At 45.0% G+C, this 16,534-nt stretch overlaps 1 protein-coding gene across 2 annotated transcripts in view; it reads left to right on the top strand.

Annotated features, from left to right (window-relative positions):
- The window catches only part of SOBP (sine oculis binding protein homolog), a 171,429-nt gene that overhangs the window by 135,850 nt on the left and 19,045 nt on the right, over positions 1-16,534 (top strand). For both annotated transcript variants that reach the window (XM_055432834.2, XM_055432833.2), the window contains one exon: positions 12,781-14,733. In XM_055432834.2, the coding sequence (XP_055288809.2) occupies positions 12,781-14,730 (1,950 nt within the window). In that variant the 3' untranslated portion in view covers positions 14,731-14,733. The remainder of the gene's footprint in view (positions 1-12,780; positions 14,734-16,534) is intronic.

The raw sequence follows: 16,534 nt of genomic DNA, 5'->3' as shown, positions 1-16,534 counted from the left end.
TCCCTGACACAGGCGATTTGGATTATACAGCGCATCATACTCTTCTTTTTTCACTCAGGAGCCAATAGTCCAATTGTACAGTGTGTCAAATAGTAGGATCCTTTCCTACTTCATTTCCTTTCTTCAGAGTGGATCAAAGAATGATGTAGTTATCTACCCATGGGTTATGAGGTGGAGACTTTTACCCGAATACTGATAATGGATATATAGTTATTGCTCGTTTTAATTTGAGCTTCCCTGGTGGTTCAGTCGGTAAAGAATCTACCTGCAATGCAGGAGACCGGGGTTCAATCCCTGGGTTGGGACGATCACCTGGAGAAGAGCATAGCAACCCACCCCAATATTCTTGCTTGGAGAACCCACATGGACAGAGGAGCCTGGCAGCTGCAGTCCATGGGGTCACAAAGAGTCGGACACGACTGAGTGACTCAGCACAGCACTGTGCAGTCTTAATTTATCTATATCTAAAATAAGCTATGTTACCTGACTGCTGATCTCTTGCAGACTTCTGGTGAGTCATATTATGATAGTGTCTGTTATACCACTTGTATTTTGAAAGAAGTTCTAGAGATAACAAATGTGTTTAAACCTATATGAATACATATCTTTGTCCCAGGCTGTCTTGCTCTCCACTGTTTAGCACGTCAGACATTCAGCCTGGTTGGGGAGACTGGGTTGAGCCAACGCAGGATTTGCTCATGAGGATGGAAGTGTAAGAGAGACGCTCAGTGGCAAATCTAGCATCAGTGGAGTGCTGGCTTTCAACTAAGTATTTAGCGCAGCATAATAGCTGCATTCACGGAACAAAGATGGAAGAGAACTAGGCAAGCCGATGGCCCACAAACATCCAGGAAGGTTTTCAGAGACAAAGGAACCAACGTGGGGGTCTGAAGTCAGAAGCAGTCCCACACATCCTTGCCAGACACCTAAGAAAGTGTCGCTAAGTGGGTGCTCTCACACTGGCTCTGATTAACTAAAAAAACAAGACAACAGGCTGCCTAAATTATTTCTTTGCCCTAAGTTTGTGAGTTCAGCTCTCTGAACCTCTTGAATTTGCAGCATGGTGCACCAGGTACCATTAGTCTCACATTTGTGTGTAACTGAGCATAAGGAATTCCATCGGTGACTCTGGCCCAGGTGGCCGTTGCTGGCCTGAAGCTGAGCCTAGGGCTAAAACATCCATGAGCTTCAGACCACAACCTGGCTGGCAAGCCTCCTCATTATTGCAATTATGTTACTGTCAAACTCTCTGCAGCCTTTGCAAACACAGTGGAGAAAGTCTGGGGTCCAGTGTGTTGCTGATTTGGGTTCTGGGTTTTATTTTTGTGGTGTGCTTTTGACTTTGAAGTGCACATCATAGGAAGGCTCACGGTAGTGAGTGTTCTCTTTGTCTTTAATAACTGAGATTTAATAAAAGAGTAATGAGTAAACAAGAGTATAGGTAAACGAACGAGCTCGGTTTTAAACCTGTGAAACTGGACCCAATGAAGGCAGCACACATGACACAGGAAGAGATGGGACAGTGAAAAAGGGGCCAGTCCCTTTCAAGAGTAAATAAAGTCATGAGCAGGAACAAACAATGGCTTCTGACATCTCTCTGCTGATGCCGAGAGTGGAAGAACCAAGCTACCCTGGATTGTGGGCACAAAAAGATAAAAACAATCGCAGTGATACGACTGAGACTTGTGTGTGGGATGGGTTATGCCTAGATGAGAGCTGACATATGGAACTAAAACATAAAACACCATATCCTACCAACACAGCTAATAGGTGGGTAAAATTCAGGAAAATATATCTTTGTATGGCAATACATGCATTTGGGGTGAAATTCAAAGTAGGACTTTTAAGAAAATAAAAGGAAACATCCAAAGAATTATTTGGGGGGTACTGAGTACAACACCTGAAGGAGAGATTAAAAACAGATTAATTAGCAACAAAGCAAGATAAGGGCAATTTACCTACGTATTTGCTAAGAATATCAGTCTCTTAGAAGCAGCAGTTGATCCTTCTTCCCATGCCTTGTGAATAGTTCTGAGAAGGCACAGAAGTTGTGAGAGGAATCCTACTTTGACCACCATGGTGCTTAATACAGAGGAGAGCTGTGTGGCATGTGGATGGAGAGAAGTGGCCCCACCGTCTTGGAATGTGCACGGATGCGATCAACTCTGTTCCCTAGAATTTAGAAGAGCAGACATTTTTAATCCAAGGAAAGGTTGCTTCGTTCGCCAAATCAGAAGCTCAGTGTAGTTTGTGCGGGTGAGGAGGGAAAATGGAGATTGTGTCAGGAAGGCTAGGGTGCATGAAGGAATAAACGCTTGGGGGAACTGCCCATAAAAGGAACTTTTTAGGGCTCTGCTCATAGAAGAAGCAAGAAGTAGAATTGGAGAGATCAGCGTTCAGAGCAAATGGTGAGATGTTTAACAAAAGAGGCTGAGAAGGCAAGGCTGGACACACCTTTTACTTGTTCTTTTTTCCATTGTTTCCAGAAAGACAGTGTTCTTTGTACTGGAAAGGGCAAAACAGATCCCATAAAGAGGACTGTGAATCCCACGTTGAGGGCAAAGAGGTAGAGAACACCTGCTGCACTCACCAGATTCAGCTCTCCCTGCCATGTGGGGGAAATGTGTAGATTATTTCATATCAATTCTTGCATAATCTCTCTTCTATCATGATGAATAGGAAAGGTTCAAAAAGACATAAATGGACTAAAATTTCAAAACTGGGGAAGGGTTTCTGAAAGTCTCGACCAGTCGGCTTCATGGCTTACCCTCAAAAGTCTTTGAATATATCATTAAACAAGTGGCTGCTGAGCACTTAAGAGGGATTTGCTTGAGCAACAACTCAGAATGAAGCAAGCAGCGGGGCAGAGTCAAAGGAGGATGGACTGGGGGTTCTGATCTTGTTCCCAGCTCCATTCCTTGTAGGCTGTGAGAGCGCAGGGAAACCACATCGTCTCTTTGAACTCGCGTTTCCTCATTTTCAAGTAAAATGGGAAAAAATGTAGCTCCTTTACAAGTTTGTTGTCTGAATTAAAGGAGATCAGTGAAAGCTTCAAGCTTCATACGTAAGAGACATTCAATAAATGTTTTGAAAAAGCAAATTACTAACAGCGGGATACAACTAGCTTAAGCACATGCGTTCCAGGGTGGCATCAGTGGACCTACGGTGTTCCCCAGGACAGAGGGAGAGCAGAACACCCTGGACTCAGCCAGGTGGCTGCATTCTGTCCTGGGCGTTCCCAAGGTGAAGTGGACACCTGGGTCAAGGACAAACAGGATGGGAGGGCTCTGGGAACTTGTCCCTGGCGAATGGGTGCAGGATCTGGAGAGCTTTAAAAACAAAAGCCTGGGGGAAACATGACAGCTCTTTTAAAGTATTTGGAAGGCTGAGCTTTGGAAGAGGTTTTGACCTGTGCTAGGACAGCCCGGTGAACAGAGCTACTAACAGTGCATGGAAGTGACAGGGACATTGAATGGTTAAACTTTCTAACACTCAAAGCTGTCCAAGGACAAAATAGGCTCCACAGGGCTCTTCACAGGGCTCTTGCAGCCTCTTTGGAACTCTTTGGCCACGTGGACGGAGCTGGATGGTCACACTGTCATAGGAAGATAGGGCCACATGGAAGACCATCTCTGTAGAAGGAAACTGGGGGACACAGGTTTGGCTTGACCTGTGAAGTTCCTTAGAGATCTAAATATCTGCGATTCCAAAATTTCAAACTAAAGTTATTATCAAATACAGACATACCTTGGAGATATGTGGATTTGGTTTCAGATCACTGAAAATAAAAGCAGATATTGGAATAAAGTGAGTCACATGAATTTTTTGGTTTCCCAGTGTATATGAAAGTGACATTTACACTATATGGTAGGATGTGTGCAACAGCACTGTGTCTATAGTAATGTCCATATCTTAATTATAAAATACTTTATTGCTGAAAAATGCTAGCCATCACCTGAGCCTTCGGCAAGTTTTAATCTTTTCCCAAGAGTAACATCAAAAATCACTGATGACAAACATAAAATGAAGTTAGAAATATTGTGAGAATTACCACAGTGCAACACAGAGACACGAAGTGAGCAAATACTGCAGGAATTAAGGCACCAATAGATTTGCTCGATGCAGGATTGGCACCAACCTTCAATTTGTAAAAAAAACAATATCTGAGAAGTGCAATGAAGTAAAGTGCAATAAAACGAGGTGTATCTGTACTATCAGTCATTTTAGTTTGTAGTTTTAAGGGAAAATGCCAAAAATCCTTGAGCTAGTGGAGCAGTATAAGCTTTGAGCCAGACTGATCTAAGTTAGAATCTGGATCTGCCATCCCTTATCTGCATAGGTAATCTTGGGCAAATTATTCAACCCATCTCAACCCCAGTTATCTATGTGTTAAGGACTCGTGGAGATTAAAAGAGGTCATTCATGTAACATGCTTAGCATGGTGACTAGTGCTGAAATAATGCAAGTTCTTGTTACTCATATAATCTATTATTGTTACACCAAACTGGTGCTTCCACTAGGCATGACCATAAAAACCATAGCTTTCGATGGAGTGTTCTGGAGAGATCTGAGAACTGTGCAGCCATGGATACCAGGGGGTGAAATGGGCAACCCTGGCACCCACAGATAGGAGCTGGTTCAGTCTGGAACCCAGGAGCACAGAAGTGTGCAAAACTGTTAAGAGGATTGAATGAGGCACTGAGCTTCCTTGCGGCTCACATGGTATAGAATCTGCCTGCAATGCAGGAGACCTTCGTTCGATCCCTGGGTTGGGATGAAGGAGGCATTGGCTTCCCTGGTGGCTCAGACAGTATAGAATCTGCCTACAAAGCAGGAGACCCGGGTTCGGATGAATGAGGCATTGCAGGTGAAGCCCTTTGCCAAGTAGCTGGCAGATTTTGAGCAATCAGAATATAGTTGGTAAATAAATGTGAGTCACCAGGAGCAGCTGTGAGCCTTCAAGAAGCCGCCAGAGAGGGAGCTGAGGAGCATGACTGCCAGAGGAGCTGTGAATTCTGCCCAGCAAGTGCCCTTGACCCGGACCACCAGCACGCACACAGCCTTGATGTCGTGGCATTTCAGTGGTGCTGCTCATCGCTGATGCCAAGACACAGCCTGGATGGGTGAGGAGGCAGATACAAATAACATCCCTAGGGAAAAAAGAGACTGTTTCAAATGTCACAGATAATAATAACAATCCTTCCGAAGAGTCATATTATTGATGTATGATTAGCTGTGTCGTGGAATTAAAACCTTGTATTGAAATATGATTTTTTGCATTTTCTAAAAAGTCTGTATGAAGGAAGAAATGAGGTGAGTGACCACAGATAAAAAGAAGCCAGGTACTAGTATACTTCACTTTTTAACACATCACGTTGATGGCTCTCCTGTTTTACACAAGTGCAACCCAGAGTCCCTCTATATAGTTTTTTTCAGGCAGAGAGAGGGCTCTTATAGTCACACATAATGAAATTTCAAATGTTCAAGTATGCATTTAGGAAACAGAGTAATGATAAATGAGATCGAAGTACATTTCAAAAGAGATTCATATATCTATTTTGAAAACAAGGAAAGTTTACAATAACCAAGGTGAATACATATCTGAAAGAAGATTCTGATATACATTTGATAAAAGAGGAGTCACAGTGTAGAGGAGCAAAGGGGAGTTAGATACTAAGAGAGTAAAATATTAAGACTATATTTTGGTTAAAAACTGTTGCATTCAGAACAAATCTGGGGAGTGGGGCACACAGATTTCTCCCATGCCTGTTGTTGATGTTGTTTTAATATTTATTTATTTGGCTGCACCAGGTCTTAGTTGAAACATGCAGGATCTTTAGTGGCAGCATGTGAACTCCTAGTTGTGGCATGTGGATCTAGTTCCCTTACCAGGGATCAAACCCAGGCCCCCTGCATTGGGAGCACAGAGCCTTAGCCACTGGACCATCAGGGAAGTCCCTCCCATGCCTGTTAATAGATTCTGAGCTTCTTGAGGGCAGGTGCTAAATCTTTACTGTACTGCTTCACAGTTCAGTGCCTCCTGAAACAAGGAGTCCAGTGAATGAGTAATTGGATTAGTGATGGCAAAATTTTCAGGGCAGGTCACAATTAGAATAGCTGGAGTTGATATAAAGAGAGAAGATCAAAGTCACAGGGCATGGCAGCAGCGATTCCCTGGGGGATGGGGTAGGATATGGCTCTCTGCTTTTATGGGGCACATTTTCCATGTCTGCAGTCACTTGCTGGTTCTTTCTGGGCCACGTGTTTCCTGGGCGGTGCGTCCCGCTGGATAATCTCACTTTACAGCTGAGCACCTGAGCTGAGCATGATTAAGTGCTGCCCTACCAGGAGCTGGAGGCTGGAGGGGTGTCCCTGATGCTCTCTGAGGTTTTTTTCAGGGCTGAATTTCATTGCTCTGAGATCTCCTGGACTATGTCTGTGTCTGTCCTTTCAGGGCTGCAGAACTGAAAAACAGAGAGGCAAACATTTGGCATCAGGTGGGCTGGATTTTCCAATGTTTGAATTTTTCAGTTTCCATCTGGATGACTTGTGTTAGGAAGATGTAAGTAGCATTTATCCAGTTTAAATGAAGTGGAGAGTTTTGTGATGATACGCTAATGCGCTTAGGCAACCAAACTTGTCAGAACAAAGGGAAAAAATCACCTTCTTCTGAGTCTTACATTTGGCCGTGACGATGGATGGACCCTCCATCACTGAATACAGGGCAGGAGTCCATCTCTTGCTTTGGCTGTAGAAACAGACTTGGGTCATTAAGGAGCCATTAGTCAGTGCTCATTGAAATCCTGAAAACCAAGCCTATCTCTGCTCTGCCCTTCTGCAGGGAAGGCTCTGCCCTGGTGACCTGGCCCAGGGTTTCTGAAATCCAGCTGAAAACTTATAAGTAGTAATTGAGTCATGGTATAAAGTTCCTACAGAGCAGCTTTCTAGGGAGATGTTCAGTTCTAACAAAGATGGTTGTTAGTCTCTTCTTGAGTTCCAAATCCTATATGAGGAAGAGAGAGACTGAGAGATGGGGGCGGGGGTTGGAGAGAGAGAAGCCAACAGCAAAGCCAAACAAAAATCCAAATAAGACCCTTACACAAAAAGAATTATGTAGCAAACACCATCATGTTGGACTCTAAACCTGCAGAAAGTTTGTTTTGAGAATGAACTTCTCCATGAATTGACTTTTAAAAAAACACCACACAATAATAGCTTTTGCTCATTCTAAATCCCTCTCCTCATTTCTGTGTGGCTGTGCACGTCTAAGGCTAGGACATCTTCTTCCTTCCTTCACTGTAATCCAACTTTGCAAGGAAAGTTGGAATGGTGATCTTGGTCCTCCCCATCAGAGTTTGGCACCCCACTCCATGGGGGCTCGCCCTCACACACATTCTGCCATGCCGGCTCGGGTCATCCTGTCTTCAAGCCATGTGATACCGTGGCTTCTGGCCCTTCCTTTGGAAGATAGTTTCTGCCATGTAATGAGTCAAGCAGATCGTTCATCAGTTCTGTTTTTTAATAAAACATGAATAGCACAGTTTATGGCTTCCACTATTCAAACAGCAGTTGAGCCTAAGAGGAATTACTCATCTTAATGGTTCAAACACTCATTTCCATGCAGCCGTGCTGCTTTTTCAAGCTTTTGCCTGAACTGGAGAATGACTGGCCTTAGAAAAAGTGGGCTCAGCAGGAACTGAATAAGGCCTTCCCAGGAGGGTGGGCAGCTGGGACTCACACAGGTCTGTCATCCAGTTCCTTGTCACTGCAGACAGTCCTTCTGTCACCCCTGGGATGGCAGGATAGGAGCTGGCTCTGTGAGGTCCAGCATGTGTTTGCCCAGAGAGAGACAGGCTCCATTCTTTGTCAAACATACCGAGGCTCCTAGGAAAGCCTGGATGAAAACCTTCCTTTTCCTCCTCACGCTGCCATAGAAACATCCTCCCATTAAGTTAAACTGAACTTAAACATATGGGATGTTCCTAGGAAATCAACAACCATGAGGGAGGCAGGTTAGGAACTGAAAAAATATTCTATAAAGGTTACTGATATGCCCAGTACACCAACATTACCCATCACTACTATTAGCTCCATTTCACAGACGAAGAAACTGAAGCTGACATTTTCATAAGGCTGTGCTGCTGCAAAATGATGGAGCCCAAACTCACACCCACATCTTCTGATTCCAAATCAGTCTGCTGCCCAAGTGCACCAAATTAGGGCCCTGATAAAGGCAGAGCCTGAATCCAAAGGAACAGCTGATGCCAGGGCCATGGACTGCAGGGTTGAGCTGAAGGCAGGTATTCAGGTAGGATCAGTCTAAGGGCCTTAATTCTTGCTATGAGATGATTATCTATAGGTAAAGCAGACCCAAACCCTTCAAAACACTGATCACCCCCGTCCATGTCTCTCCAGCCTCCTTGGCTTCACTCCTAGGTGAGCTCATGATTTTTTGAGCTGGCCTGGACTGCAAGTTCAATGCTGTGTTCAACAGGCCAAGATCTAGAGAACCAGCCTCTGATGGCAAGCTCCAGTCTTGATTAAGCAGCTGCAATTTCTGAGCTATTACCTGAGTGCTGTGTTCATGAAAAGTCCGGAGTACACGAAGATTTTGCTTTGTTTTTCAAATTGTTGATGGTATTCAAGGATTTGCTAATATCTTTTTACTGTTCCATTGCTGCAAATGTCTTTGCCCAGTAAGAAAGATTTCAGCAAGAGTTTCTTAATATTGCCTGATGCCGGTTACCACTCCGAAGGCAGTGGTGGGTGGATTCCACTCTAGGATGAACTTCACTCCCGCAGCTGACAGCTGATTAATGTGTTAATTAGGAACTCCGTCCCCCTCCCTCACTACCCGAATCTTCCTCTAAACCCAGCCGAGTGTATATATTGTGCCCATGTGGGTAACCTCATGGCATACTTTGGCTTTGACTTTGGACGTTTATATAAAAATAAAGGCTCAGTTGCCAACATGAATAGCTTTCTTTCTTTCCAGGGGAAATACAAGATGGAAAGAGTTATAGGAACCAGAAGTCCTGCTTTTCAGTTTTCTTGTATCAAGAGCAAGTGATATTTCTGCTGAGGCAGTGTCTTTTGAGCAGTTTAGCGGTGTAGGTTGCCACATTTATTTCACAGGAAAGGAGTGAATCCATCAGGCCACTGAGCTTATAAGTACTACCCTGGCAGTCAGCCACCAAAATATAAATACTCTAAATGGACTAAAGGAAATGTTCATTCTGTTGTTTAGAATTGGACACATCCCAGGAAGGTAAATTTAATCTTTTTGAGGACTGCTGTTATAGGGTTGAATGGAATACGCATTTGTTTATCTCCTTTGTGATCTTTTTGTCTTCCACATGATACATTATGTATTTGTGATACGAAACATTTCAGCTGTCTTGCTCAAAGGCCTTGCATTAGCTGATTGTTCGGTCCCCAGATTGCCATCGTTAAACAGCTTCAGCCTCAGCTCCATCCAATCTGGGACCTGTTAGGGGGAGAAGTGGAACCAAAGAGGCCAGATTCCAACAGAAACAAAGCCGGGTGGAATTAGGGGAAATCATTCCAGAGCCCAGTGAGTTGAGCTCTGTACTTCTTACTCTTTATCTTCTAAAATATCTGAAGGAATATTGGTACTTCTTGGCATAATGAGGAAAAAAAATAATGCCTCAAAAGGTTAAAAAGAAAAAATTAAAGCCGTCTGTGGAAAAAAAGACGGGAAGGATACCCTATAACACCACAATTCAGAAAAACCATAGCTTATGAGACACATGCTGTATATTTCATGGATATGCAAATGTTATTTTATTAAAGAGAAAGATCTACAGTATATATTTTCACCTAACTACTACATCTTAAGTAATCAGCTCAGGCTCTTATGATGAAATCTTTAATTATGAGAAGTGTGTCAGTAGATGTAGAATGAATGATGTGTTGCATTTTATTGCTTCACATGATATAGCCATTTGTGCCATAAATTCATTGACCCAATCTTAAACGATGTGTCCTATAAGACAGACGTGATTCATTATGTCTTAAGTGACAATTTTTTTCCTCTAATAATTTTTCGCTTCATCAGAAAGATTGCTTTACTGTGTTTTTAGACCAGTGTTCAGAATTGAAATGTAATAAGACAAGGATACACACACACTCACACTCCTTACCCAAAATGAGATAGTCATAAACTGTCACAATATTATGTAAACCCTTTGGGATGCTGCAGAAAATCAAGTAGGTAACCATTAGGCTTTTGCTTTAACTGGAAAGCCTGATGAAATAGAATCTGCTTCGAACTTTGATGTCTGTAATTCCTTTTATGAGGAAATAAATAAAATATGGTGGAGAACTCTCCTTGGATAATTGGGATAGATCTATAAGCATTCCTTATTCATCAATGAATTACTGAAAGTGAAGGAAGTGAAGGGAGAGCATTTAAGTTATATTTAGATTATTTTTTGTTACTCTGCTTGAAAATATTTATTTAGCTTGAGGAAACATAGGAATCCTCTGGAGGCAAATAATTCAGTCTGGCAATTTGAAAACCAATTAAGGATTTCAGAAAACTCTTCCCCCTTATGGTTAAAAAATACAATCCAAAAGAAATATGCCAGAAAATTTAATATATTATTTTAATTAGTTTAATTCATTGATAATGTTTTTTTAGTTCATGATTAAAGAAGCTATATTTGATCCTTCACTTCAAGCTTAAAAGTTTACATTTTAGGCTTTCTATGGATTCCTAATGTTGAAACAGAGTCTGGTGGCCTTATTTCATGTTGGAATTTAAATGTCATGTCATTATACATTAATTTTATAAAAATGATCAGGTTTTAAAATCAATAACTTATGAGCATCAAGTTTTCAATAGTTTATTTAACCTTTATCTAGATGAGAATTTTAAGAGTCTGTTAGATTCTGTGTGTCTCTTCTCATCAGAGGCAATTCAGTGCTTAATTGTAAACTAGACATCTCAACTGTGATAAAAATAAAAACAGAACTCTTAATTCTGGAGAAACTTGAAACACTGTAATGAAACACAGGAGTATCTTAGCATTGGTTTTTGTTTTGTTTTGTTTTTTCAACAAGCATTTTGAAAGGGTTTTTTGATATGAGACCAAAAAGAAACTAATGTATGCCAATAAGTATTTGTTATTCAGTCTCACACCGTCAAATATATTACCTTCAATATCAGGGGGAAAAGTGAGAAGGAAAAGAGTGGATTTACACATACAGACACATCTGCCACGAGTGTGTACACTCACAATCACCTACTAGCCTGCCACCACTGTTTACAGTCTAGGAAAGCTGAGAGTTAAATGAGATGAGTAATCAAATGCCCAGCATATGTTGTTTTTGCATTGTTTATGTGACCAATCATTACTAAAATTTATCATTTTTAATGCTATCAGTTTGCCATAGTTAAAAAAACAACATGCACCAGCAACAGAACAACAGACACGCTTCTCAACAAAAACAGGGCTCCATTCAGAGCAATATTGGAACCAGGGCTTTATTGAAGAGATTCAGATTCAATGAACTCACCATTGCATTGTGTTTCAGAATTCTTCCTCTCCCGCTGTATGGCTTGAGTGCTGAGGAAATGACCAAAAAAAAAAAAAAGAAAAAAAAAAGATTGTGTGTGTAATGTTCAGTCAAAAAAGTAAGGCACTGAAAGAACTATTGAAAATTTTGACATCTGTTTATCTGTTTATAGCTATGGCAAGATTACTCATATTAATTCTTGTTTAAAATGCCATATGAAGGAAAGACATTTGTGCAAACAAGAGTCATATTTGAATTGTAGATCATGTCTTCACCATCTGTGAGAGCTGATGGTGTTGCAAAATTAATGTGTTAATGAAATCACAATAATTTCTCCAAAGTAATGGGTTCTGAAGCCGAGAATGACTATTTTTTGAACTTTGATGTCTAGTGATTTCCAATTGGGAAAAGCTCTCAGCCTTTAATTAGTTCTGCAGCCCAACTTTAAAATAAATTTGGTGATGTCTTTCTTTTGCCAGGAGTAGATCTGAAGGGGGGAAAAGCCATAAAAACTTTTGGAAAACGTTCTCTGGTGTTTGAAAAGTTGTTAAATAAGACTGCCTGCCAAGAAATGTCACCAAAAATTCTGACTACTGAGAGAGAGTGGGCAAACAGCTCAAAAAATAATTCTAGCTTGCTGCAACATCACAGGTTGGGAATAGCTAAACCTCACACAGACTTCATGACTAATTCCAAGTTTCCCCTTGGAAGCCAGACATAATGATGTTCAGTGCTATGTGTTATTGGTTAACACAGCACACCCCTTCCAACTGCATTATCCAACAGTCAATAGTGTAAAGTGATTTTGTGTGAGGAGAATTTTAAGGGTCTATATTTCAAAGCCCACTGAACTTTTGGGAGAATTCTTTTCACCAAAACTATTTAGATTTACATGAACAATGAGCCTCTTTGATTGGGGAAAATATATGGGCAGGTATATGTACTCTTTGTCAGATCCACCTTTAAGTCATGCTTAAAGGGGAACAACAGTTTCTTTTTCTTTTTTTAAAATAGGAGATGGTGGTAATTGCTAGTCTGAAGTGTTAATATTTATAAAGCGATTCTAGCTTCCAAAGAGAAATCATTTTACAAACATTTAAGAATTTCACCTTTTAGAAGGAAACACTTCCGCCTAGTTGAAAAATTATGATAAAGTTTGAAAAGACCTCTATGTAAAACATGAAATGCTATCCACCAAAGGAGATCACTTATCTTTTTTCTTCCTTATTACTGTTGTAGGTATGTGACTGGTGTAAGCACATAAGACACACAAAAGAATACCTGGACTTTGGGGACGGGGAAAGAAGGCTTCAGTTCTGCAGTGCGAAATGTCTCAATCAGTACAAAATGGACATTTTCTACAAAGAGACACAGGCCAATCTTCCAGCTGGGCTGTGCAGCACATTACACCCTCCCATGGAAAATAAAACAGAAGGCACCGGGGTGCAGCTGCTCACTCCAGACTCTTGGAATATCCCTCTAACAGATGCTCGCAGGAAGGCCCCCTCCCCGGTGGCTGCAGCTGGCCAAAGCCAGGGCCCTGGCCCATCGGCGTCCGCCACCGTCTCTCCATCTGACACTGCCAACTGCTCTGTCACTAAAATCCCTACGCCAGTGCCCAAGTCCATGCCCATCAGCGAGACTCCAAACATCCCTCCTGTCTCCGTCCAGCCACCTGCGAGCATCGGGCCTCCCCTCGGAGTCCCGCCTCGCAGCCCTCCCATGGTGATGACCAACCGCGGCCCGGTCCCGCTGCCCATCTTCATGGAACAACAGATCATGCAGCAGCTCCGCCCGCCCTTCATCCGCGGCCCGCCGCACCACGCCTCCAACCCCAACAGCCCCCTGTCCAACCCCATGCTCCCCGGCATCGGGCCCCCGCCAGGCGGCCCCAGGAACCTGGGCCCCACCTCCAGCCCCATGCACCGGCCCCTGCTGTCGCCCCACATCCACCCCCCGAGCACCCCGACCATGCCGGGGAACCCCCCGGGTCTGCTGCCCCCGCCGCCTCCCGGCGCACCCTTGCCGAGTCTCCCCTTCCCGCCGGTAAGCATGATGCCAAATGGCCCGATGCCCGTGCCCCAGATGATGAATTTCGGGCTGCCGTCGCTCGCCCCGCTGGTGCCGCCCCCCACCTTGCTCGTGCCATACCCCGTGATCGTGCCCCTGCCCGTGCCCATCCCCATCCCCATTCCCGTCCCCCATGTCAGTGATTCCAAGCCCCCCAACGGGTTTTCCAGCAACGGGGAGAACTTCATTCCGAGCGCCCCCGGCGACTCCTCGGCGGCAGGAGGCAAGCCAGGCGGACACTCCCTGTCCCCCCGGGACTCCAAGCAGGGCTCGTCCAAGTCCGCGGACTCGCCTCCCGGCTGCTCCGGCCAGGCCCTAAGCCTGGCGCCCGCGCCGGCGGAGCACGGCCGGAGCGAGGTGGTGGACCTGACGCGGCGCGCCGGCAGCCCCCCGGGCGCGGGCGGCCAGCTCGGCTTCCCCGGCGGCGTGCTGCAGGGCCCGCAGGACGGCGTCATCGACCTGACGGTGGGCCACCGGGCCCGGCTGCACAACGTGATCCACCGCGCGCTGCACGCGCACGTCAAGGCGGAGCGCGAACCCGGCGCCGCCGAGCGCAGGACCTGCGGCGGCTGCAGGGACGGCCACTGCAGCCCGCCCGCCGCCGGCGACCCGGGCCCGGGCGCCCCCGCGGGCCCCGAGCCCGCCGCGGCCTGCAATGTCATTGTGAACGGCACGCGGGGCGCCGCCGAGGGCGCCAAGGGCGCGGAGCCGCCGCCCGAGCAGCCCCCGCCGCCGCCGCCGCCGCCGCCCGCGCCCCCCAAGAAGCTGCTGTCGCCGGAGGAGCCGGCGGTGAGCGAGCTGGAGTCGGTCAAAGAGAACAACTGTGCTTCCAACTGCCACCTGGACGGGGAGGCGGCCAAAAAGCTGATGGGGGAGGAGGCCCTGGCGGGGGGCGACAAGTCAGACCCGAACCTTAATAACCCCGCGGACGAGGACCACGCGTATGCTCTGCGGATGCTGCCCAAGACGGGCTGCGTGATCCAGCCTGTGCCAAAACCCGCGGAGAAGGCTGCCATGGCGCCTTGCATCATCTCCTCGCCCATGCTCAGCGCCGGGCCCGAGGACCTGGAGCCTCCACTCAAAAGGAGGTGCCTCCGAATTAGAAATCAGAATAAGTAAAAGGTTTGTATGTCCACCGGGGCTCTTCTCCGCACAAGTCAGTGCACTGCTCCTTACTTCTTGTAAGGCAAATGCGTGCAAAGCGGGTAGAGAGAGAGAGTTGTGTTGACAATCATGGTTTTACGTTATGTGTTGTACACTACGCCTTGTGTGGTCACATACTACCATCGTTTTGATCCAATTCCTATTTTACAGGTGAGGGAACTGAGCCAACAGCGAGTAAGTGCCATGCCCAAGGTCACTTAGTGATAAAGCCCAGTCTTGAACCTGAATTGAAACACTGTCTACTAATTACACTTTTGTTCTTAGGCTCCTGTCTGTAAATAGAGGAGGATGCAGGGAGGAAGGAGCGAACGATTACTCGGAACCTGTACGTGTTCAGTCTTGAGGTTATAGACTGACTGTAGTAAAAGGTGAGCTGAGCCACTTCGTGGAGTTAGCAGTACAGGCATTGGCAGAATGTCCCAACTCACCGAATGTTCTCAATAACCAGGGAATTCCATTTGCAAGATGAGAATAAAATCTAAGCTTCTTAGATGCCTATGCCAACTGAACCCAGGCCATGAAGCCCCATTTGCCTAGTCGGGTGTTGGAGCAGCTCCTGTTCTTGGGATTGCTTCCTTCATTTGTCACCAACTAGCATTCCCCAGGCTAGGCCTCCAGCATCACTGACCAGCTTTCCTTTTTCCCCTTTTTGGGACTCAGCAGCTCAGCTGATGGGCTGCTCACCTCTCCAAGCAGTGGGAGCCTCTGGCAGAGAAAAGGGCAGCAGTCACTGAAGTGGGTGAGAGTGCACATCCCTGACCTTGGGGGTGGTGCAGGAATCCTTCTTAATACCAAGTGAACCATAAATAACAAGTCCAGAATTTCAGGTAGGGGGAGGGCAGTGAGCCTCTGTGGCTGCCTGTTGTAGCCAGGTGTGGCCTCATTTGATCCTCCCTCCTATTCTGGTGGAATAAGCATTGTCTGCATTTACCAAGGATGAAGATGAGGCTTGGAGATGTTGCCCAAATCAAAGCTGGTAAGTGAGGGAACTGGTATTCGACTCAGGCCTGCTGGACGCAAAGCCTGGGTCCTCTCCTCTGTCCACAAGGACAGCAAACAGGCTAATGTTCTGCTGAGGTCTATCTGCTGTTTATGGAGAGGAAAGCAGGGGAAATGAATGTTTATTGAGCACATAGCTTGTGCACAGCTCCTTCCAGGAGCAGGGGTCAGGGGGTGGGGCGGGGGACGCAAAGTGAATCTGGTGCAGTGCCTGTCCTCAAGGCACTTACAGTCTGGTGGCAATGTACACTGGAAGGAAGGAGGTCTGGCGAGGAGAAGTGGACCTTTTAGGAAGAACTGTTGCTCATATTTGTATGTGCAGGTCATTCTCTAAGTGTTTTTCAGTAGTATTTCTTGGGGTCAGGATTCATTTGGCATTTGTCTTCATTTTACTGATGAAAATACTAAGATGTAACTTTCCCAAGATTCCAAGATTTCCATGTTAGTAAGCTGAGATTCAAATTTAGGCTGTCTGACTCTAGGGAATACATTGTCTTTAAACCACTGTAGGAGAATAGGTTAATTGGTCCCTTTATTACCCTACTTGATGAATTCACCTCAGTTGTCTTGGGGGAAATTTCCTAGATAAAAACTAAGCCTACCCACTAACTTCTCTAAGTATTTAGACAGTGGTTTTTTGTTTGTTTGTTTTTAGCATTTTCAGTTGTATTTTTCAGCAAGAACGATGAGAAAAAGAGAATACCAACCCATTACTTCACAGTAGGAAATACAGATGTGGACAAGAACACTTGATGTGATG

Source organism: Moschus berezovskii, chromosome 10, assembly GCF_049115385.1.
Source record: "Moschus berezovskii isolate FMDL1 chromosome 10, NW_MosBer_1.0, whole genome shotgun sequence".
Taxonomy (NCBI): Eukaryota; Metazoa; Chordata; class Mammalia; order Artiodactyla; family Moschidae; genus Moschus; species Moschus berezovskii.
Note: the sequence above shows the minus strand (reverse complement) of the source record. Positions and strands in the feature narration are given on the sequence as shown.